Source organism: Pipistrellus hanaki (genome assembly GCF_964339955.1).
Source record: "Pipistrellus hanaki genome assembly, chromosome: 1".
Lineage (NCBI taxonomy): Eukaryota > Metazoa > Chordata > Mammalia > Chiroptera > Vespertilionidae > Pipistrellus > Pipistrellus hanaki.
The window spans coordinates 50469479-50493534 of record NC_140503.1 but is presented as its reverse complement, the minus strand read 5'-3'; the positions used below and the strand labels follow the sequence as shown (position 1 = coordinate 50493534).

Sequence of the window (24056 nt, the reverse complement as noted above, 5' to 3'; positions counted from 1 at the left end):
GGTTTGGTCAATTAGCATTTTTCTCTTTTATTAGTGTAGTTTGTTTCTTGTTTATCTGTTCTCGAGTATTTAAAATTTTTTCCATTGTTGCTGATAATCCTAAAATACCTATTTTAAATTAACATCTAGGTAGTTCATTATTTTAATCTTGAGTGATTGCCGATTACCATTCTTAGGATTGGTTTCGTTTTCTTCAGAATTTTGGTTTGAGGCTCATCAGTTGGGAGTCTTCCTGCTCTTCACCTCCTCCTTCTGAATCCCTCTTCTTTCTTCTATAACTGCTTCCACCACCCGTCCACTCAGGGCTCCAGTCCTGTGGTGGCAGAAGGGCTATCACAGACCTACACAGACAAGCAGGCTGTTTAGCTCAGGCCCTGGCTACAATAGGTCACAGTCCCTATAACAAGTTATGTTGCTTCATCCGTTTTAAGAGGAGTCTCAATCTTGACCCTGGTTTCATTACTCTATAGCAGTGTTTCCCAAACTTCTCTCATGATGAGAATCACCTGGTGGACTTGTTAAAACACAGATTCCTGAATCCCAACTAAGAAGTGCTAAACTAGAATTTTTGGGAACATATAGGTAAAATTGTATACTTAACTAGTGCTCTAAGACAGATGTTATAGACAGAGCACTAAGTTAGGTATGCAATTTTACCTATATGTTCTCAAAAATTCTAGTTTAGCACTTCTTAGTTGGGATTCAGGAATCTGTGGTTTAACAACTCCACCAGGTGATTCTCATCATGAGAGAAGTTTGGGAAACACTGCTCTATAGGAGTTGAAATTTCTGACTACTCTTTCCTGCTTCCAGACCTCCAGCTCAGGTTATGATTTACAAATTCATTACTTACCATCTGTATTTTGGGTTTGCCTGAATGACTTTTGAATACAATTGTGCTTTAAAAGTCTCAATCCCCCTCTCCCCCCATTATTTTTCTTTTCAAAGATCCATAGGCTAACACTTCAAAGCAAACATTCTATAGATGAGCCAGAGGAAAAAAAAATTTTTTTTTTTTTTTGGGGGGGACACACCATACAACTCTATGCCATGTGCCATTCCTTGGTAATAAATCCTAAGCGAACAGCACAGTTCTGATGAGTAAGAGTGGTGTATCCCGCTGGATTAATAGCAGAGAGATTAGCAGCATTGTTGGGCCTTGTACTGATTAATTCATTTCCTGAGCTCGAAGGAAGAATGGCATCAGATCTGTATAAAAAATGGCATGCTGCCTATATACTAGTAAAATAGATCCCATAAATCACCTTATGATCCAGTCAGTTTAATATAAAATGTTTTTAATTGAGTTTGAAAACATTTAAAAAACAATTTTTGAGCACTTTCAATAAAAAAAGAGAACTGAAATGCTACTGCAATATTCAACTACTGTAGTTTTAGCAGGTACAACAGACAACAAAACTTTGGGGAAATCTGACTTTGCACTAAATGAAACATGAAACAGGGCTTGTTTTTGTCATGTATGGTGTAGTTAAGCACATTATTGTACAAGACTCTTATATGAACCTCAGATGCACTGCACAAAACACTTTCCTTCTTTTCAGTTCAAAAGTCAGTGCTTATTGCAATTATATGCAAAATTATTTACTTCATGAAGTCTTATCATGATAACAGTATGCAAAATGTTTTAAACATCAAAACAACGAAAATAACCTGAAAAGAGAACATATTCAACAATAACTAAGCAGAATTAGTAAACATAAAAAAGTAAATAACTTTTGAATAACTATGCTTGCCTGGTTAACACTGAACCAGTTCCAATACAGCCAAGAAAAAAAAAAAAGTGGTTACAGGAATACCTAGTACTGTACAAGATAAGTCAATAACACTCATGCACATTTTGTGATCATGTATTAACATGGTGAAGCAAACTAAACTTAATTCTTCCTGCTGTAATATTCTCATGTAAGAGAATAAGAAATAGAAATATCTCATTGAGATCAATGCACATTGCTACATAAGACAATTTTATCTGTCACTTTGATGACATTTTGTCTTTTCATAATGAAACACATTTAAAAAGTTTAATCTGTGGACTGTATTGGTTGCATTTATCCTAAGAGATGTGCCTACCACAGGTTCAACAAATTTAGTGCAATATATGAACCCCAGAAAGTTTGCTGGACGAATTCAACCAAATTTAAAGTGTTTGCTGCAATACTGTACAGGGGTTAAAAATCCTCCAGTTTTTATATTTTTTTATCAAAAATTTTCCATTATTTTTATATTAGTAGGAAGCTAATAATGTAAACATGGGATTAGAATGGCCTCAAAATCTCCTTTTCAGAGTATCTCTTATAGAAAGGCTCCCATCATTTGTTATAAGAAATCGCACAGTTTCCTTTGGGTATTGCATACTTTGGTGTGCAGTAGTGCTGTGTCTCAATGTACAGTGAAGAAATAACTAGCATCAAGAAAAAAATATCTAACAGATCATTAAATCAAGATAACAGCAAACATACACAAATGCCAATAACTAGGACATAACGATATATAAACCTGTGAGCCAACCCTAGCACCATTTATTTATCGAAATATATTAAGACCCTACCTTGCGAATTTAGTGAACAATGAAACCTTATTAAATTAAACCCTTCATCACAATTGTTAAACAGTCACTGATTGTAGTCTTCTGATTGACTTACTAATTGAGGTAAAGGAAAACTTAGCTAGGTTCCAGGTAGAATAACAATGGTTTAATGTTAGCTTGAAAACCTAATGGAAATTTTTAAATCTTTCTCAAAGTAATCTTGAAAACAGTTTAAACGGAGCTGTCAACTAGTGAGCAGATTTGTGTCAATGTGAAATTCATAAACAATTATTCATAAAACAAAATGGGAGCCATGGAGAGAAACATTTTAAAACAAATCCTGAGTGCTTATTTTGCAATTGTGGTTATCACAATAAATAAATTAAGCATGTAATAAAATGCTCCTCTTCTTCAAGTACTATTGATATCCCCCTTTGTTTTATCACAAATATAAAGGTTTGAGGCTTCAGACCTCAGGTGGTGAAATGTTTTTGTTCAGGTTTTTATGTTACTTCCCTCCTGCTTGTTCTCAAAGAGGTCTCATGATCAAACAGTATTACCACATTCAGGAGGAGTGACGGAGTCAGTTGCTAAGTTGAGGACTTAAGAATATTATAATTAAAACTTCAAAATAAATTTTAAATAGAATTTTAATATGTGCATGCAGCCATTGTAATGAAACAGAAAATGCTTCATTGTCCTTTTCAATTCCCCTGCTTCAGTTACCAAATAATAAACATAAAATAATTTTTAATACGTTTATATTTATTCTATTAAATTACAATGCTTGGAGTTGTCTGTTTTGTGTGTTTGTATGTGAATGTATGTTGGCTCCATATTAAAATCAACATTTTAAAATAAGCTTAATGCAAGGTCACAAATATAAATGGCTACTAGTTTTTTCTTTGAAAATTTATAGTGCAGCTTTTGCTTTCCTTAAATCAATATTGAATTTTTCGTTATATTTTTCCTATTTAAGCCCTTCATTGCAGGTGCAAATGGTACTGAAGTCCCAGAAAGTCCTAGAGATTTCTCATTCTACAGTAGCTCTATGCTTCAAGCCTAAATACTTAAAGTAACCTGAATATTATCCCTGTTTCAAGGAAGAACTTCTTGCCTACAATTCACCTTATCTATGATTTCATATCTAAAAGATAATGCCAACAACAACAAAAAGCTTATGTCTAAAATCAATGGTTTCCTCTAAGTTCTGTGCAGACTGACCGATTAATTAAAATGAACTTATACAAAATAAAGATCTAGACTGCTCTTGTAAAAGCTGGTTAGTCAAATGTTTACTAGCAAACAATGTGATTAAAATGGGGAACATTATAAAATTTAAAACCTAATAATTGTTCTTCTACAGCCTACTGTCTTTTCAGAAACTTTTTAAGAACTGAGGCGAGTCTAACCATTTCCTATTGAAGAAGAAACCACTTCTGCAGCAAACTTTGAAAATGTCACAATTAATAGTAAGTGTTTCTGCTGCGGGAGGCACTTCCATTAAGACAAATACAATACATATGTCTTTAGATACAGTGTGCTACATATTATAAAACACAATTTAACCCAACATTTCAACAGTAGGATGGTCCTTGCTGTCTATCCATTCAAAACCCGACGAAGTCATAGAGCTCATGGATTCACTGCAGATTTGCTGAAATAATGGGTCATTCTTTAATTCTTCCAGTGTAGCTTCATCATCTTGTCCCTGCTGACGGCCTGGATCAAACAGTAGATTTGGGTCTAACGTGTTCAAATCGTTGATGCTGCCTGAGAGCTCAGAAGACAACCTGATGTCACTAGAGAAATCGGGTGCAGTGCTCGTGAGGTCAGAGGCCACCTGACCCACCAGCTGCTGGTTGGTTTGCAAGCCGTCGCCACTCAGCAGGTCTTTGACAGTGCTATTGAAATCCAGCTGTTGCTCTCCGATTTCTGATTGTGCTTGATTATCTCCAGGAGAAAAACTGATCTGATCGGTGCTATTACTTTTGGTGAGGTAAGATGGTGTTTGGAATTCATAGACAGAAGTGCTGGAATCGATCATATTCTGAGGATTGGCACTAGGGAAAACAGTGGAAGTTTCCAAAATCTGAGTGAGATTCATCCGAGCTGTGTAATTGGAGGGCAGGTTGTTCATGCCCAAACCTCTCATTGCATCATCATTGTCAGAATCCAGTTTACTCAACAGAACACTGGTTATCTTTTTACTGTTCGTTTGCTTCTGAAGAGCGTTCGGGAAGGCTGTCTGCATCATGACCGTCAATGGGACTGACTGACTTCTTTGAGCTATGTTGTTGGCACATGCGTCTGTGTGAGCATTTGTGAAAACGTGAACTTCCGGGGTGACTGGGCTCCCAAAGGAGGTCACATTAGATCGGGGGAGATTAGACACGGGATAGAGGGTGCTCCCGCTAAGATTACGTTGGCGATGAACAGCAGGGCTCACGCTCCGGCATCTGAAGTTGCTGCTGGCAGATGAATTAGTTCCTTTATTATCGAGAGGGGCAGGGACTGCAAACCCCTCCTGCTTGTTGGTGTTATTTACGGTGGCACCTTGATGCTGCACAGGAGAGACAGGAGTCAAACGACCAAAGTGAGTGTCATGATGTCTGGACTGGGACTGATAAGACTGTCCAGGCACAGCAAAAGCGTGAGGTTTCCTGAAACGGTCTTCCACTAGCTCCTGATAGCTTGGCAGGATGCCGTGGCCAGAAACCGATGAGTTACCAACCCCACTATACCCATTATTCATCCATTCAAGCTTGGTTTTGTCAGGGTGTGTGGCCATGGGCCTTTGCATCGGTTTCACAGGACTGCTTGAGACAATGCTGGCATCGTGATAAGCCATACTGGAGCTTATCGGGGTAAATGCAAATGGATTCCTGCATTCAACAGGGCTGGGAGGGACACTGCTGCTGCAGTTAGAATGCGGAGTGCCGATGGGTGTGTGTCGGCTACTCCCTAGAGCGCTATCCACAGGTGTGGTCTGGGCTAGCCTGGAGCAGGGGCTCTCCCGCGACAGACTCTGAGACCCAGCAATCATTTCCGAGGTTGGGGTCGGGGTTGGGGTAGGGGTCGGAGTAGGGGTGGGGGTGGGGGTGGGGGTGTGGATCGGAGTGCCATTGCTATGGATTGGATGGTAGAAGTGGGTGCTGGAGGCGTGAGATGACATTGGAGCTCCTGGAGTTACCGACTGATTCTGGAGGGTCATTCCCAAGCAGTTACCGTAAGAATGAGAATTGTTCATGGACATTTGCTGCTCCATAAGCACCAGCTCTTCCACGATGCTATCTTGTGTGAGTTCGTCATCAAAAGGAAAGTAGCTGTCATTTGTCTGGGAAACAACGGAAGGCTCAAACTCTTTCAGCTCGGACTGCAGAGGTAACGGATCTGAAGACTGTGCTTGTATTGGGTTCAGAGAAGATTCTTGGAGCTGGCTATGGAGCTGCTGGGTGTATGTGTCCTGGGGCAGTCCATCTAATTCCCAGACAGATTTCTCTAAGTCATTGATGTCAGGGTGCTCGGGAAGTGTCATAACGCTGACGTCGTGCTGTTGTTCGCAGGCAGCAGGCACAAACCCAGGATCCTTAGTCATCTGCTGCCATTCGCTTGGATTAAAGCTGCCATCTGTTTTTGAATCGCTGTCCAAGAGAAAGACACTCTCTTCAAGTTTTACTTTTATGTCTGGAGATGATGATGGTGTTTGCTGTTCCAAAGCTGAGTCACCGGTAATAAGGGCAGAAGAATTCAGGGGTGTGTTTGCCATCACGTGTGAGTTGACGTTTATTGATGCCATGCTAGGCATCGGAGCACCTGCTGCTGAGCTTTCTGCTTGCCCTGAATGCGGAGCCTTTTGGTCCTTCCTAACACTGCCTGCTTTCTGACCTTCTATGGAAGCCGCAGAAAGCTGTTCCACGATTGGTTTCTTTACAGGAGGCACCTGGGGCTCTTGCAGTAGAGAAGACAGTCGCTTTCTTGGGCTTTTAGTGCATAATTTAGGGTCTTTATTTATTGAGTCACCATTAGATGGTGAGCTGGTGCTGGTGAATGTTAAGTTCTGAGTGGCAACTGAGAGAGTGATAGTGCTTTGATTATTGCCTGTCGAAGTGCCTGGTGGAATTTCATTACAGCGACTCTTACATTTGGTCCTCTGGTCACACACCTTAGTTGTCTTTGTCTCGGTGACACCTTCATTCGAAGGTTTTTGCACTGCTCCATCTGAATTACTTTTCTGTCCGGAAAGGGAGCTGGGCGCTGTTTTAGGAGCTTTAGTACCGTCGGCGTTCTCTTGGCACTGTACGGGATGCTCGTCCGAGGCTATTTCCGGTTCCGTTTTGACTTCCACAGCGGACGTTCCCCCGGCACTGCTGGTCTTGGATCCAGGAGACTGAAGTGAAACAACAGAACCGTTCTTGATCTGTGGAAAGGCCTTTGCTTCTTCTGTTGTTCCTGTAGCACTGTTCACTGAGGCAGAATGTTTAAGAGGGGCACTGCTGCCGCTGGGTGTGAGGGATATTGCTGTCATTTTCACCACATTTAGAGAACTCATGTGTGAAGTGGGTACAACAGCAGTTTTGATGGGACTGCTCGTAAAGAGGACAGTAGTTGGCGAGCGAATGGTGAGTGCACTGGTGTTGGCTGGTTTGGGTAAGATCTGAGGGTAGCGGTTCCGGGCAGAGCGATCCCCACCAGGACTGGCTGGGACGTTCTGAGGAGTCTTTGGTGCCTGTTTCACAGACTGCATGTGCTGAGTGACCACTTGTACATTGAGGGGAAGAACTTTGCCGTCAGAAGAACTCATTGGGCTTGGTGATGTTACCAACTGCCTGGTCCTTTGGACCTATTAAGAAGTGAGAAACAAAAAAATCAGATTTAGTAAGTGTAGGATATAAACAGTAAATCACATATTTATAGAGTATTAAGGCATTTTTACAAATGCTATGCTAAAAAGAAAAAAAAAGACAGTTCCTACATTAGATGAGAGTTCTTCTAGATCAGTTTTATAAAATCAGACATATATTCTAATAAATGTAACATAAACACAATATAGTTACAAAATATAATATATAAGAACATTAAGATAATGAATATTTGCTAAGACAATGATTTTTTTAAGGAGATTATAGGAAGAGGAGATAAAAATCTTGATGAAACACATAACTATAAAGGTTATCTACTTGAGTCTGTGCCAATAAGATGACTCACTCACAGGAGACTGTCTTATAAACGGTCTGTCCTGGACGTTAGTAACTAAACCACTGTGGGAAGGTTTCATATAAAACTAATGTCTCTTCAAGTTTGCTCTACAGTGAATAGTGCAAGAAGATAGTTACAGGTAGTTCATGCATTATAAGATGATAAGAACAACAACAAAAAAGATAAAATATCTCCTTTGTAATACCATCTGTAACAAAATACCACCTTGTCTTATTAGTAAGATGCACTCTTATTTTAAAAACCTCTTTCATCATAACCTCAGTTGTGTGAGACAGGAAAGGAAAACACAACTTCTATTTGTTGATAAAGAAACAAGTAGCTAAGTGGCCAAGGGACTTGCCCAATGTCCTATGTCCAGCAAGCCACAGAGCTAGGTTTTTGTTAAAGTATCATCAACACACATTAAATTTTGCTCCATCTGCATGTTAAAAAGAAAAAAAAAACAAAAACAGTTTAAACCAAAAAAAGTTTGCAATTGCATCACTCTGGTTTAGAGATGAAAAACTCTGAAAATGACTCATCTCTTACATATTTCATAAATTCTGGACCTTTGCATTCTCACTCATGTTCATGTCATAGCTCACTTTGTAATCAACAAGGTATATGTATTCTGCATGAAAGGCAACCAAGTAAGGCAGAATCTATCTGTGGTCACAAAACCAGTGTATGACGGAACCTTCTCCTATACCCGCCTCCTTCTCACGTGCCACTTTTAAATTAAACGACTGATTTCCCACCCCCCGCAAAAGACCAATCCCTTCAATGGAATTACCGGGATGGGACTGGGGACAGCTGCCACGACGATGCCAATGGGCTGAGGGGACAGGATAGCAGGGTTTCCATTGGAAAGACTGGCCACTCCACTGGTTGTAGTGCCTTCCGATTTTTTTGCTGAGGATTCTCCTGGCAAAGGGGATTGCAGTTTCTGTTCTTGCTGCTTCTTCTGAATTTTCCGTTGCAATTGCTGTTTAGCATCTATAGGCGATGGCAAAGTCTTCACTTGAGGCTGAAAGGAATTACTTTCAGCTGTAGGTACAAAAGCAGAAGGCTGTGCAATTCCTTTAATTCCTGAAAATAAACAAAAAGGAGAGTTACAGTTAATACTTTCTTCCATAAAAGGCAGTTACAGCTCATTTTCTTTTAATTTTATTTTAAAAAAAATATTTATTGCTGAAAATATTACATACGGTATGTCCCCCTTTTCTCCCATTGATCCCTTCTATTTTGCCCCCACCCCTCAATCTCCTGTGCTCCAGGCCTTCACCACCCTATTGTCTGTGCCCATGGATTCTGCATATATACATATACGTTCTTTGATTGATCTCTTCCCACCCAATCACCCACCTTCCCTCTAAGACAGCTCAATTTCTTTGAGTATGTACCCCTCTACTGGACAAAGCAACAAAAACCAGCAAATTTTAACTCACAATTTCTTTATAAAGCATACTTCCGATTTATAAACATTTGTTAATACCGTTTTAGTGGGACACCTTAAAATATGGTTTGTTTAGTTCAACCAATAACAGATTTTGAAGAGTAGGAGTTATGCTATAAATATGCAGAAGCTCAGATAAACAAACAGCAAGAGAGCATGTTTTATATTTTATCGGTCGATGTCAGAAATTTTCTTCTCTCCCTCTCTAATAGAAATTCACGAATTTTTATGATTTTAATATTCAGCCCATGAGGGGCACTCAATAATTATTTGCTGAAACCATCCATATCTTGAAAAATATTGTATGGGAAGCTTTTAATTCTACCAGAAATTCATGAAAAATGATATTACTACTATTTTAACTGCTACTGTATAATTAATTATTCCAGTAGACCTATGAGAAATTGAACAGGTTCTTAATAAGACTGAGGTTAAGATATTTTAAAAAAATGTCACGGAGAAAACATTTTACTGCAGTGGTGAGGATCAACACTGAGAAAAGGGAATGATGAAACAGGCAAGAGATAAATTTTAAAAAAAGTTGATCATATTACACAATTTTTTTAAAAGCTCATTTCACAGTGTGGCATTAGGGTCATTAGAAAGTGAGTTGTGGCTGGTGAAAAACAGAGGAAAAGAAATGAGAGGACATCCCCATCCTGCTGGTACACCTGCCATTCCTTTCCCAGCCCTAGCTCTGCTTGTCATTGTTTTGTTAACAACTTGAGGAATGGAAGACAGAAAGGAGAGAAAGATGTGACTGTGAGCTCTCTTCCACTCCTCAATATCACTCATCTTTTGGGCCCTCATCCCCGTTTATCACCTAAGTACTATTTTTTTCTCTTCAATTCTAGCTCACATTGCAGGGCTCCCTCCTGGCCCTGCGTCTCAGCTCTGGCTTCTGGGCACCTGCATCCTTGAAAGTCCCTGCCAAAGGCTCAAAGCTGTCTTATCCCTCCTGCCAGGGTTTCTGGACAGAAAGGAGTTCCGAGCAGCTGACTCACAAAAGAACATTTGTAACACAACCTGTTCTATATAATGTACAGACTAAATTTATAAAAAAAACAAATTCACCTTCAAAGGATAAAGGTGAATTCAATCACTTCCAAAGGTATTAGAGCCTCTGGGAGAACAAATGAGGTGACACAGGCAAGCTATCTAGCTAGGCAGGGCTGCCCAAGCACTCTCCTGCCCATGTGTAAGTATTTGCAAATGGGAAAAATTATGAGAAGGCTCCAGAAAGAGATTATTTTGCTGAAGTGGGTCCTCAATTGACCATAAGTTGAAAGGACAAAACAATTATAAACACACACGCACCACAGAACTTTAAAGTTTCTGATAAGTATAAACTGAATGAAAAATATTAATTATTAAAGTGATTAAGATAAAAGAGTGAAGTTATTTTAGAACTATAATTCTGGCCGACATAAATCTTCTGTAAATTTAAAGATATTTACAATAAATAATCAGAATCATCATCTCTGGAAAACAAGTTTCATATTAACACTTTTTTTTTCATGGAAATTATAATTTCCTAGAGTAATAACATAAATTACTCTTTTTTAGGCTTATATGAGACATTATAAAAATTTAATCTGATAGTATACATAACTATTAATTTAGGAAGAAGTTATTTATTCCGAGGATACTGTCAATTCTAAAGTTTCTATTGGAATGAGAAAGCTCATTTGCATATTAAAAACCATCCTTATTATTTATAGTAATGTTTCATACAGTTTATTTATTTTTTGGATTTTCGAGTTTATTTGAGCAAAACTGACCACATATGCAGGGGAGCAAGTTACTCTGGGGCAGGGGTCCTCAAACTTTTTAAAGTGGGGGCCAGGTCACGGACCCTCCGAGAGCTGGAGGGCCGGACTATATGAACTACTAATCCCTACTGTAACACCTCGGCTGCGCTCACTGCCCAAAAAACCTGGCGGGCCGGATCAGACTCCTCTGCGGGCCGCATGTGGCCCGAGGGCCGTAGTTTGAAGACCTCTGCTCTGGGGGAATAACAGTTTTGCAGCTTCTTTTATGCATTTGAAATTAAGGAGGGAAGTACATGAAGGTGGGAGAAAGCAAGGCAGAGACTGAATTATAGGAGCATTAACAAGATTATGTGCTTCTTTGAAGGTTAATACCCCCACCCAAGGGTATTACTTCCACTATTTCAAAGGTGTGTTAACCTAGATGACCTAGATCTGGCTTAAAACCATTTACTGAAGAAATTATAGGCCTGGAGCATGACTACCCACCATGACCTGCCCAGTTAGGAATTTATGATCAGAAATACAGTTTATTTTTGTGAGATTAAGGCATCTCACACATTGTCCAGAGATCAGTTTTTATTTATTTATTTATTTTTATAAGCATTAGTTTCTGGGATAGTTGTCTTTCAAGTAACTTTAAAATTTAATCTTACCTAATATTTACTAATTTAGGTACACGTATATACTTAAAAGTACATACATGTACTCTTCAAATTTTAAAACAGCAATGGAAAAGTTAATATCAGGTGGGAAATCTTAAACGTTTCATATCTCAGAAGAGCAATATGCATAACTACAGCTTCATGCTTTAAAATAGGACTATCGTTACTATTTTTGTTGGCTCAACAAACCCATATGAATTTAGTGTTAAGTGAAATAGAGTGAACTAGTATGAATACTACTGAAAAGACAAAAGTTCTTTAGCTAAACTCTTCTTTTGCTGACCGCTCCAAAGACAGTAACGCTTCTGCCAGTTCCGCCTTGTACCTGGTGGCGCTGCGGCCATTACGGTCAGAGCTGCCATGGACTTGGTGCCGATGTAATGACTTTTCACGAGGAAGCGGGCTAACTCCAGGACGGTGTCGAACGGCTGGCTGAGCACCTTCTGGGCCCACTCGCACACCAGCCGGCAAGCAGAAGAAATGACCTCCTCGTCAATATTTTGAAGCTGCCCGGAAGGTTCGGGGCCTTCCAACTGAACAGAAGGAAAAGAAAACGTTAAATTTTAAGAGAAAGTTCAGGGAAATTAAACGGAAGCACATTAAAGATACGTATTCTTAATTAGAAGATCTAAATCCGTCAGGCCTAAGTATCATTAGGTGGCCTGTCGGCAGGCATATCAGAGTCTTGTAAGTAAAGGGCCTATGCCTGTACCCACTGCCATCACCAGCATTGTGCATATACCGTTTAAATGCTTGTTACAGTAAACCCCACTGGTGTGGCTCGGTGCTTGACCATCAGCCCGTGAAACAGAAAGTCAGGGTTCAATTTGAGGTCAGAGCAAATGCCCCGATTTTAGGCTCAATCCCTTTACAGGGCCTGCAGGAGGCAGCTGATCAATAATTCTCTCTCATCACTGATGTTTCTCTGTCTCTCTTCCTTCCTCTCCCTAAAATCAATTAAAAAATACTTTAAAAAATGTTTGTGAGCATATACGAAGACTAACAGATATTTTGAATGTTTCTAAAACCTTTTCTGACCACTAGTCATATTCCCTATTCTAAAAATATTTATAATATACATATTACTCTACAACTTAATTTCTTCTCCTGACAATATATATATTTTAGATATATTTACATATCAGTACATTTAGAACTGTACTGTGCATCAGTACTATCTTGTTCTCCTTAATTTCAGAAGTCGTGTTGACTTAAGTCATATACACTAACATTTTTCAGTCATATTTGACTTTTTTTTTCTCACTTATTCAATAAAAGGCAGAGTTCTTGGTTTTATCCAAATGAGACTATGCAGTATGCATTTCAATGTTGATTTTAAGGAATAATTCAACTTATTAAAAAGAGAAGGCAGAATTCTTACCCCATCTCCAGTTTTGTGAAAGTCAAGATTGGGCAGTGTTGGCATATGAACAAGAGCTTTTTTTCTCAGTCCACTGTAGCAATATGTAATGAACAGTTAAGGTCTCAAGTATTCCAAATTAAATGAACTGCTTATGTAATTGGCACTTGAGAAGTAACCATATATGAAATGAAAATAAAATCAGAATGAAATAACATCTACTTTCTAAGTTTTCAGTAAGAAAAACCTTAATATTATAAACTTGGGATTTTTACTCCTTTGAAATGGGAATAGTCTGCAGAATGTTACTTTCTTAAATAAAACAAAATAATTCTCATCTGTTATAAATTTAATGAATAAAAGTTTCTAATAAGCTGTGTCAGCCATCAGTAACAAACAGGTCAGAGGAAAGAAATACCCAGATGGAAACCTGGAACCGAGAAGGGAAACTTCAGCCCAGGGCACCAGGACAGAAACAACTCTGAGTGTCACAAGGGCTTTAACCTTTTCATTTCCCTTTTTCCACTGAAACACACAGGATTATCACCTGCAACATGCCAAAGACACATCAAGACGTTTTTGTCTGTACTCAGAAAACGGGGGGCAGGTCATGTAACAAGCGGTTGAAGAACACCTGGAGCCACTTTAGAAAAGCAGCCTTCCCCCTTCCCCTTGTTCTCCTCTCTCCAGAGCAGTGAATGTTTATGCTGTGAAAAAGGCCAGGAGCTGAGCAGAGAGAGAAGGAGGACTTCTAATATGATACAGAGACCCTCTACCTTCTTCCAAGAGTAGGAAGAACTTTAATAAATCCTTAATTTTCATTTCCTTTTTTCTGTTTGCTTCTAAGTATTTCTCCATCACAAGAGGGACCTAGCTTTGGATGTAATACAGGCTTTAAACAGTTGGCTGAAAACTACAGAGAGCAGGAATCTTCCAGTGTAAGTTCCATAAGACTTTTTTTTTTTTTATTGTTATATATTTTGCAAAGGAGATCCTATGCTTCTAAATGAGAGGAAGGAAAAAAGGTAAGCTAACACCTTTCTGCACTTTTATTGATAATTTACAATTGCTGTACTGTGGCATGCCTCAGTAATTCTCACCACTGAAGAAACGATCAGACCACTAAGAGGATATTACAATGACAGAATAAGATGAAATCTATCACAATCTTAATGACCACTATTTGTTATTTCTCTTGCAGTTAATACGTAGCTAGGAAAATAATATTTGCAATTATCCTACTAAGTTCTTTTGAGTTGTTTGTATTTATAGATTCAAGTTTATTTCTAAATATGGTTACTGGTTGAAACATGAGAGCAGATGATCTGTAATAAGTGGAAACGTAAGAGAGATTACGAACATCCATTCTGGTAAAGGATATTTCGATTTGCCTCTCGTGCCCAGACGACGTGCCTTCATGTTTGGAAAGACGTTTTTCATGATCTTTCCAAAGTCAGCAGCACTTAGTGGGTGGTAACCAAGATTGTCACAGTAACTCCTGCAAAACAAGGAGGGCCGGTTAGAGCAACGGAACTCCGAATTGCACAGCACAGTGCTATTGCAACACAATTAGATGCGTGTGACAAAGTGAAAAACACATTTTTAAGAGATTCACCACAATTTTCACAGCTAGAAGGTCATTCTTCTCTAGAGATAACTCAGGGTTAGTTAGGTTATTTTATTCTCCGGGTAGTCAGTACTGCTGCTTTCAACAGCATCCAAGAAGCTTTCAGGAAGAGATACTGGTGGTATAACCCTGCATTCAGAAATGAGTATATCCAACGCAAACAGTAGGGTTACAAATTCCCACATATATATAAGCTCACATACTGGGACAATTTGTAATATAAACACATGTATGCCAGATATTAGAGACAAAACTACTACATGGTTTAAAATAGAAACATGATATATTAAAACTTAAAGAGACCTTAGAGGTCATCTATACCAACACTCTCATTTTACCCATAAGAGAAAAAATGAAGCCACAGAGGGCAGGTCCACAGGTCCTCCATTCTTAGTATTGTCAGGAAAAAGTACTTTGTAAGGCAGTAACTTCAATTGAGACCAGGGAAACAAACTATGTCCTAATTAATTACTCCTGGAACCAGGTGTCCTGTTACTAACGGTGCCAGCCATGGGTAGAGGACAAACCCTCCTCTACCAGGTTAGCAGCAGGCTGAGGCCACATCGTGTTCTGGCCACCAAAGCCTTCCTCACACCTGCTGGCCTTTGGGAGAACCATTACCTGAGACATGCCAAAGAGGAAGTCAGAGGCATTCCCAGTACTTCAGTCAAGTCACCCCCTCACTCCACCTTCCCGCCCCACACACGTTTTAGCATCAACCAGAGCAATTTTTTGATGAAGACATGCGGTGAAGAGCCAGAGAGAGATTTAGGATGAAGAACAAAGGAAAACAACAGGAAGGCCTCATGGGCAGGGCAAAATTAACTGAAACTGGGACTTGAGATCTTATAGACAGGTGAGTAAGAATCCTGGCAACATTCCCAAAGTGACCTGAACACAAGCAGTTGAAATGGAAGATCTTCAGGAAGTAGGAAAAAGGGGTAGGTCTGGAGACATGGGTATTTTCTTTATTATGCCCTACCTATCTCACCAAAACCTGCTCCCCTGGTGGTGGGGAGGGGAAGAGTTGCCCAGCAAACACATCTCCAATAATGCTGGCAAGCAGGGAGAAAGGAGAGGAGCTAACACATATTACAGTTCCCTCTACAGACATATTTAGATACATTATATAATTGAGGCTAAATTAAATACTCTGGTTCAGAGATCAAGATTTAAGTTATAATCTGAAGGGCTGACTATTCTTGGGTGCTGATAATTCAAATGAAATGTATTAAGTCATAACTACTATGGTAGCAAGTTAGATCAGCCATCTCTAAGGCTGAACCCAGCACAGAGAGAAAATGTGAATGAGGAACCAGACACACGTTGCTTCCTCTACCTGGACCATTATTTCTCTTATCCTTCCAGTTTAAATGTTATGATTTTGAAAGGATCTCTTCTAAAGCAATGCCCTCTTGCCCCACCCTAAACACATTTCCTATCAGTGTACTCTTTTTTCTTCTTCTTCTTATGCCTTATAACTATCTAACAGCAAATTTCCTTGTTGTCTCCTCAATCAGGGCAGTGGCCAGATTCAGGGGTGGGCAAAAGTAGGGTTTATAGCTGTAATACAAACGAGTAAGACAATAATCAATAAATAACGATACAAGAATAAACTCCGTTTTGTGCACTCACAACTGCAAACCTGCTTTTTACCCACCCCGTATATCTGGCTCACCATTTTATTCTCATTACAATGAACAAGATTTAAGAATCACATTAAACTGTAATGTAACTTTAAGTATGCCATAGTTAAAATGACAAGAAACTTTAAAGAAACACACAAAAAGACCAAAAAAACCCAAGAAACAATATACAAAATCCCACCAAACTCAAAAAAACCATTACCCACTGGCTCCTATGACAACATGAACAGATGGGCCTAAAAAATTGATGCCAAATAAAGAGAAGCAGGGCAATGAGCCTAATGAGAGAGTATATTCATTCTTATTCTCTCTCTGTGCTTAGTTTCTGATGTTTTTTCATTATATTAGTATTCAAGGCCGGGTGCAGATTCATGCACCGGTGACGTCCCTTGGCCTGGCCTGTGGGGATCGGGCCAAAAACGGCTCTCTGACATCCCGAAGGGTCCCAGATTGTGGGAAGGTGGTTCTCGGGTGACACACCCTGGAATCAGGCTCCCTCCTCTCTGGTTCCGGGTGCGTTACTCGAGAACCCCAGCTACCAAGTCACCACAACTCAGCAGCTCCTGCGCTGAGCATCTGCCCCCTTGTGGTCAGTGCACATCATAGCTACCGGCTGGTCAGCCTGTTGGCCATTCACTTAGGCTTTTATATATATAGATACCCATGTGTTTTTTTAATTTGGTAGATGTGGTAGGTATAAGATTGGCAAAGTTAAGTGTCAAGATGATCAATTTGCTTGGCAAACAGAACTAATGCAATTTCATCTGAATTTTTATCCCCTGCCCCATTTTTGTTTATTTTCACATGAGGATATTTTTTCCATTGCTTTTTAGAGAGAGGAAGGGGAGCCGGGGAGCAGAGAGAGAGAGAGAAATATCATGAGTATAATACTATATGTATTATAGTACTATATCTGAGTCTGGCTATTTTAGAGTAAAAAATATTTCATTAAGAACATACTTTTTGGCCAGTGTTTTTTCAATGGGTACAGCGTCGGTCTGCATACCAGAGGGTCATGGGTTCAATTCCCAGTCAAGGGCATGTATTTGGGTTGCAAGTTGGATACCCGGCCCTGGTCGGGCACAAGTGGGAGGCTACCAATCGATGTGTCTCTCTCAATTGATGTTTCTCTTTCTCTGTCTCCTGCTCCCATCCACTCTCTCTAAAAAGACAATTAATGAGCCAAAACCGGTTTGGCTCAATGGATGGAGCGTCGGCTTGGGGACTGAAGGGACCCAGGTTCGATTCCAGTCAAGGGCATGTACCTTGGTTGTGGGCATATCCCCAGTGGGGGGTGTGCAAGAGACAGCTGATCGATGACTCTCTCTCAGCGATGTTTCTGGTTCTCTATCTCTCTCCCTTCCTCTCTGTACAAAATCAATAAAATATATAAAAAATAAAAAATAAAAAGACAATTAATGAAAAAAATATCCTCTAATGAAGATTAACAACAACAAAATACTTTATTTACTGAGTTTTCACATAGTCACTAATTTAATATCAAGAGTAATTAGAGTGGAATCTGATCCCTCATACTGATAGTAGAATTTGTGTTATGAAAGACTTCATCCCCATTGTCTAGATAAAAACATTAAAATCCAGAGAAGTTAGGTGACTCTTCCAATGTCACAAAATTAGTGGTGGATATAAGCTTAGAACTCGGATTCCATGCATGGTTCATAGCAGGTGAGAAGGCAAACTTGTTAAATAATATCAAACTGGGTAGAAAAGGTTAGGCAAGTTTTCATAAATAAAGCTGCTTATGATTTCTACATAATATGAATAAATAAGCTGCTCAAAATATGAATTTGTTTATATATAATTAGTATATATGCATACAAATAATATGTGTGTTATAAGAGACATAGCACAGTAAAATGAATTAACAGCACAACAGGTGCTAAGAAGAAAATGTTTCTGTTTCCACTGAATTTATAGCATGTGGAAGCTCCACACGCTTCTCTCATTTGACTATACATTGCCTAAAAACATAATTTGCCATGTGTTTAAAGAAATTACCTATATAATCAAAATTATTTGAGTGTCTAATATGTGCAAGCCACTGAATAAACCCTCTCATCCATGATTAAGTAATTCACAACACCCCAGAAACCTATCTTTTTCTTTTTCTACAGAGGACTTAAAAAGTTTTGAATTCATGTCCTGGCCACTACTGTTCAGAGGTTAGAGAGTTGGCCCAAGCACTGAAAGGTTGAGGGTTCGTTTCCTGGTCAAGGGCACATATCTGGGTTGCAGGTTCAATCCCTGGCCCCGGTTGGGGCACATGCAGGAGGCAACTAATCGATGTATTTCTCTCACATCAATGTCTCTCTCTTCCAGTCTCTCCAAAAATCAACTGAAAAATGTCCTCAGGTGAGAATTAACAAAAAAATTAAAAAACACACAAAAGATTTGGATTTATAAAATTTGTAAATATAAAAAAACATGTTTTAGTTTTCCTGTATGCACTGACTTTTTTACTGCCTTCCACTTTCCTTCTAACACTAGACATACCCCTCTTGTTATCTTTAAGAACTCTACCCGAACACTTTTATTCAGCAATCCTATGCCACTGTCCCTTAACCTCAAACAGGCCTTCAGTCATCTAGGTGAACTCTAGAAAGATCCTTTTATTTAGTAATCCTGTCCTTTGTTCATATGCTACCTGAGAAATTTAGAGATGCAGGGAATATCATCAATTTATAAGTTAAACTCTATATGCCACAGTGATATTCATCAATGATAAATCACGGTAGCCAAATAGAGTACTTAAGCTCTTTAATACATCACCATAATTGACATATATACATAATACTTACTTGTACTCATCATAGACTTCCTGTTTGGGCAGTGAAGTCTCAGGATGTTCCTCTAGAGTATTTCGAATCCAGAAAAAGGCATGCTTTTGTTGTGCCCGACTAGATGACATAGCGTTCTGATCACTAATCATAAAACAAAAACACGTTTTAGCCGAACTAGATAGCAATTCATTGAGAATTTCTGAGATAATGTTCCACTAAATAATTGTGTGCGAACACACTCTAAATGACCGAACTTAACTGAGGACATGCACACAGAACGGGATTCCCAGCCATCTATACACAAGCCATCCACCTGTGATTGTGGACCATTTTCTGCAGCTAGTGTTGGACTAAAGTTAATATCCTGTTCCAGCCCACCTCGCCATTTTTAAAGTGGCAGAGGTGACAGAGCATTGGCAACATGAAGTATTTGTTTTGGCCAAATTTGTCTCTAAGTGGGTAGTTGCTCACTTACTTGCTTGTTTACTTGCCAAATCATCAAACTTTTAAAATAGAAGTTATGGAAGCAATTTTTTACTTCCTATTTGCTTAGCATTCCCAAGTAACTACCCTGAAGTCTTACGAAAGCCCTCTATACTCCAGAATGTATTCCACACCAGAGTGACCTTAAAAGGACAAATATCCCCTACATTCCTTCCTATAACTAGGTCCCCTCTCCAGGCCAGCACCACCACTAACTATCATAAGTTTTCATTATATGACAGCGTATTTATAAACTAATTTCATGAAATAGACACCTAAGATAGAGTAAGCTCCTCTATTGATTCTGATATTAATCTCAGCTAACTATAACAATATTTTATTTAATTTTAAAGAAGATACTGCGTAATTTTCTAGGACAGAAAATAACTAAAATAGTTATAAATTTTGGTCAAAGGAAAATGAGGTACAAACAACAAACTTTTAATTCCTTTTATTTTTATACACAATTTTAAAGTAACAGAATTTTCTTTGTATAAATTATGTGAATAAAATTAATTATGAGAGATATTTTAATAACGGTATAGAAACTTAAAGAGCATTAATGCATGAACCACCACTGACTCAAAATTTTCTAGATGTGACAATATTTTGATATGAAAATATAGTAACACCCCCACACACTTAAAACATCTTACATTTATCAGAAATTCATGTTTCCTATAGGCAACTCACTTTTTTCTTTTTAAGAGTCTCATGTTCTACCGACTGAGCTAGCCGGGCACCTACACTTTTTTCTTTTTAATATTCTGTGATATACTCACCTGACAGTGCTTAAACAATTTTTGCAGTTACTTTATTGTTCACAATCTTATGTACTTATTCTTTGGTATTCTTTTCAATTTTCACAATCCCTGTATACTGCATAAAAATATTAATCTATTTATAAAATACAACCAAAACTGCATTCCACAGCATTTACCCAGTAACACAAATTAGCAAAAACAGTAAGTAAACACTTAACCAAATATGATCCAGAACTAAAAAGATCGACTGTTTGCCACTCTGTTTTCTGAGGATTTTAGGAATAGTGATTTTAGGGATGTCCTGTAGACACTGTAGTTAAGGCAAAGACAAGCAGACATACCTTTTCTCTCCATTGCTGAGACCAGAAGGCAGCTGAAGGTAGAGGTAGAGTTTCTCTAGGTCTGTAAACTTCTCAACTTCTTGCTGTTTACAAAGGATTGAAAAGAAAGATCATTTTAAAAACATTGTTTTTGTCTTATAATTCATTAACATCAGTTAAAAATAAAATACTAAATTTAAACCAGATTGAATGAATCACCTGCCAAAGAAAACAAAATCTAGTCTTTCCCCCCCTTCATCATTAAAATAATAGTTAAGATGATTGATAAGTGTATTGCATGTAAAAAAAAAAAAAAAAAAAAAGAGAGAGAGAGAGAGAGAAAAAAATGGAACTTTCCTATTAATGTTCATACTCTAGGTCTAAATAAAACTATGGACAAAGTTTGCCATTTTTAATCACATTTAAAGAATGAAAAGTATTAGACTGGGAGTCAAGAGAATATTTATTATTAGTTAGTCTTAACCTAGCCTTACAACATAAACTAGATGAGAAAATTTTTAGGGTCCTTTCCTAATTCTCAAAAACCCAGAACATGTGACTAAATGATGCTGTCACCTGTGGATGGAACAGAGTTTAGAAACACTGAAGTACAACCAACAACCCTTTCTGCACTCTGCAGATGTTAACTATTCTCTTCTTGCAATAATGGCTGCTTCTTGGAGAACCAAGCTACATGATTCCCTATAGCTACTGTTCTGTAACTATGTCATTTTGTCTATAAATGTACCCTTTAAAAGAATTTCTGCTACCTACAGGACCATATAGCTTTCGTTCCCAGCTGAGTTTGCCACAGAATAATAGCTTTAAATATGCTATAAATCCTATTACAATAAAAATACCATAGTGAAATTTTGATAGCAATTAATTGTATTGCCAATGAAAATGTGGGCACATTATTCAAAGTTGTGGTGGCAGAATTTATTCTTACATAATAAAACAGCTTAAACATAGATCCAATTTTTATAGAAAAGCTTAAAATCACAACTTAATCTATTCTTATTCTCATTAAAATTCATCCACAAAATAGCTTAATTTTAGAATTTGTCCAAAAATAATTTAATCTATCAATTATGTATAAATAGCTCTTAAGTCCCCCCCTCCCCCTTTTTTTCATTCTACTACCTATGGAGTATTTTCAATTAGCTTTCACTCTAATAGATTTATCAGCAACAACCTTATAACTCTCCCCTTTAAAAAAAAAAAAAAAAAAGAAAAAGAAAAAAAAAGTTAAACACACTGACATTTCCTTTCTCAATTGTTACTTAACGCCTTTTTTTCTCTAGTCTCCCAGTGATCAGTGTTTCGGAGTCTGCTTAGCTTTATTATGCATTTCACTTTAATCCTTTATTTATCCCTCTTAATTCTTTCCCACATATTCTCCCAGCTATCACATTAGTCTATGCCATTAGTTAGTTGTTCTTTCTAGTGAAGGAGAATTCATTTGTTCCTTTATTCAGTTTAGCTTCTGCCATGTTCCACAAATGATTTATAGAAACAATAAACTTATATGGCACATCACAACACATACAAAGGATGGAAATACATAGATGAACACAACAATTATCCTTGCCCTTAAGGAGCTTAAAATGATTCTCAAATTATTAAAATGCCTAACCTGCCACTAACCCCTCCCCACTTTAATCTGTCTTAAATATAGTTCCTAAAATACTTTTTATTGAACATCATTAACATCAACCACTTACTGCTAACAATGCCTATCACATTAAATCCAAAGTAGGTTACGTTACAAAAAAACCCTTTAAGTATCATTATGGGCAAAGTTCAAGAAAATGTAATATATATATTATATACGATGTGATATATATATATATATATATATATATATATATAGTATATAAAATGTCACACACACACACACACACACACACACACACACACACAGTTTGCAGAGGCCAGGTGCATGAAAATTCATGCACTGCGGGGGGAAGGGGGTCCCTTAGCCTGGCCTGTCCCCTCTTACAGTCCTGGAGCCCTCAGGGCCAGGAGGCAACCCAGCAATCAGGGGACGGCAACGCCCCATCACACTTCTGCTGCTGCCACTGCCGGCAGCGCAAGCCTTGGCCGGCCCTGGTTACCTGAGCCTCGGGAAGCCCTGGGCGGCTGGGCAGCTGCCATCCGAGGCTTGCTTGTGCCTCGGGCCAGCCCTGGGCAGCAGTAGGGCTGAGGGGACTAGGGGACTCCAGAGGCAAGTGCCTGGCAGCACTGAGGGGACTGGGCGCTGCCATCTTGTGATTGTGGGCACCGCCATCTTTGAGGGCATAGCAGTCAATTATCGTATTCCCTCCTTATTGGCTGTGGGTGCTGCATCTTTGTGAGGGTTTGATGGTCAATTGGCATATTCCCTCTTTATTAGGTAAGACTGGTGGCCTAGTGCACAAAATTCATGTACAGGGTGTGGGGGGGAATAGTCCCTCAGCCTGGCATGCACCCTCTCCAACCTGGAACCCCTAAACTGCTAGTTTAGGCCTGATTCCACAGATGGATGTCCCTCTTGCAATCTGGGACCACTGGCTCCTAACTGCTCTCCTGGCTGTCTGTCTGCCTGCCAGCCCCTAACCATTATGCCTGTCAGCCTGCTTACCCCCAACCAACCATCCCCTGCCAGCCTGCTTGACCCCTACTGCTCCCCTGACCAGCCTACTCCACCCCCAAATGCCCCCGCCCCTGCTGGCCTGATCACCCCCAACTGTCCCCCACTGCCGGCCTGCTCGCTCACAACTGCACCCCCTGCCAGCCTGCTCACCCCAATTGGCCCTCCTGCTGGCCTGCTCGCCCTCAACTTCCCTCCCCTCCCCTCCTGGCCTGATCTCCCCTAACTGCCTCTGCCTTGGCCCTGCCACCGTGACTTTGTCTAGAAGGACATCTGGAAGTCTCCTGGACTAATTAGCATATTACCCTTTTTTTTTTTTTTTTAGTATAGACAGTATATTCATTCAGCCATAAAAAAGAATAAAACCATTCCATGTATGACAGCAAGGATGTACCTTGGAGGTATCATGCCAAGTGAAGTAAATCAGACAGAAATAGATAAATATTATATTTCTCCCTTACAGGTGGAACCTAAATGACAACCACCACCACCAACCAAATAAAACAAACAAGTTCCCACAATTCCTACCCCCTACACAAGGAGCTAAATGGATACAGAGAACAGATTGGTGGTGGCCTGAGGGGAGGGAGGTGAAATGGGTAAAGGGATACAAAAGGTAACATTTCCAGAAATGAATAAGCCGTGGAGATATAATGCACAGTATGACGATAATTAATAATACTCCAAATAAGCAAGCAGACCCATGTCATCATACCATTCACATCCCATCGAATAAAGAGGGAATATGCTAACTGACCCTCACGCCATTGCAAAGATGGCGGTGCC

At 39.1% G+C, this 24056-nt stretch overlaps 1 protein-coding gene across 1 annotated transcript in view; it reads right to left on the bottom strand.

Annotated features, from left to right (window-relative positions):
• Positions 1 to 1284: 1284 nt before the first annotated feature.
• RFX7 (regulatory factor X7) overlaps positions 1285 to 24056 on the bottom strand; it is an 88772-nt gene continuing 66000 nt past the window's right edge. The window contains exons 4-10 of the mRNA XM_084875336.1: positions 20660 to 20742; positions 19090 to 19212; positions 14379 to 14495; positions 13019 to 13103; positions 11963 to 12170; positions 8541 to 8836; positions 1285 to 7391 (exon numbers count right to left, since the gene is read on the bottom strand). Coding sequence (XP_084731462.1) covers positions 4113 to 7391; positions 8541 to 8836; positions 11963 to 12170; positions 13019 to 13103; positions 14379 to 14495; positions 19090 to 19212; positions 20660 to 20742 — 4191 coding nt within the window. The 3' untranslated portion in view covers positions 1285 to 4112. The remainder of the gene's footprint in view (positions 7392 to 8540; positions 8837 to 11962; positions 12171 to 13018; positions 13104 to 14378; positions 14496 to 19089; positions 19213 to 20659; positions 20743 to 24056) is intronic.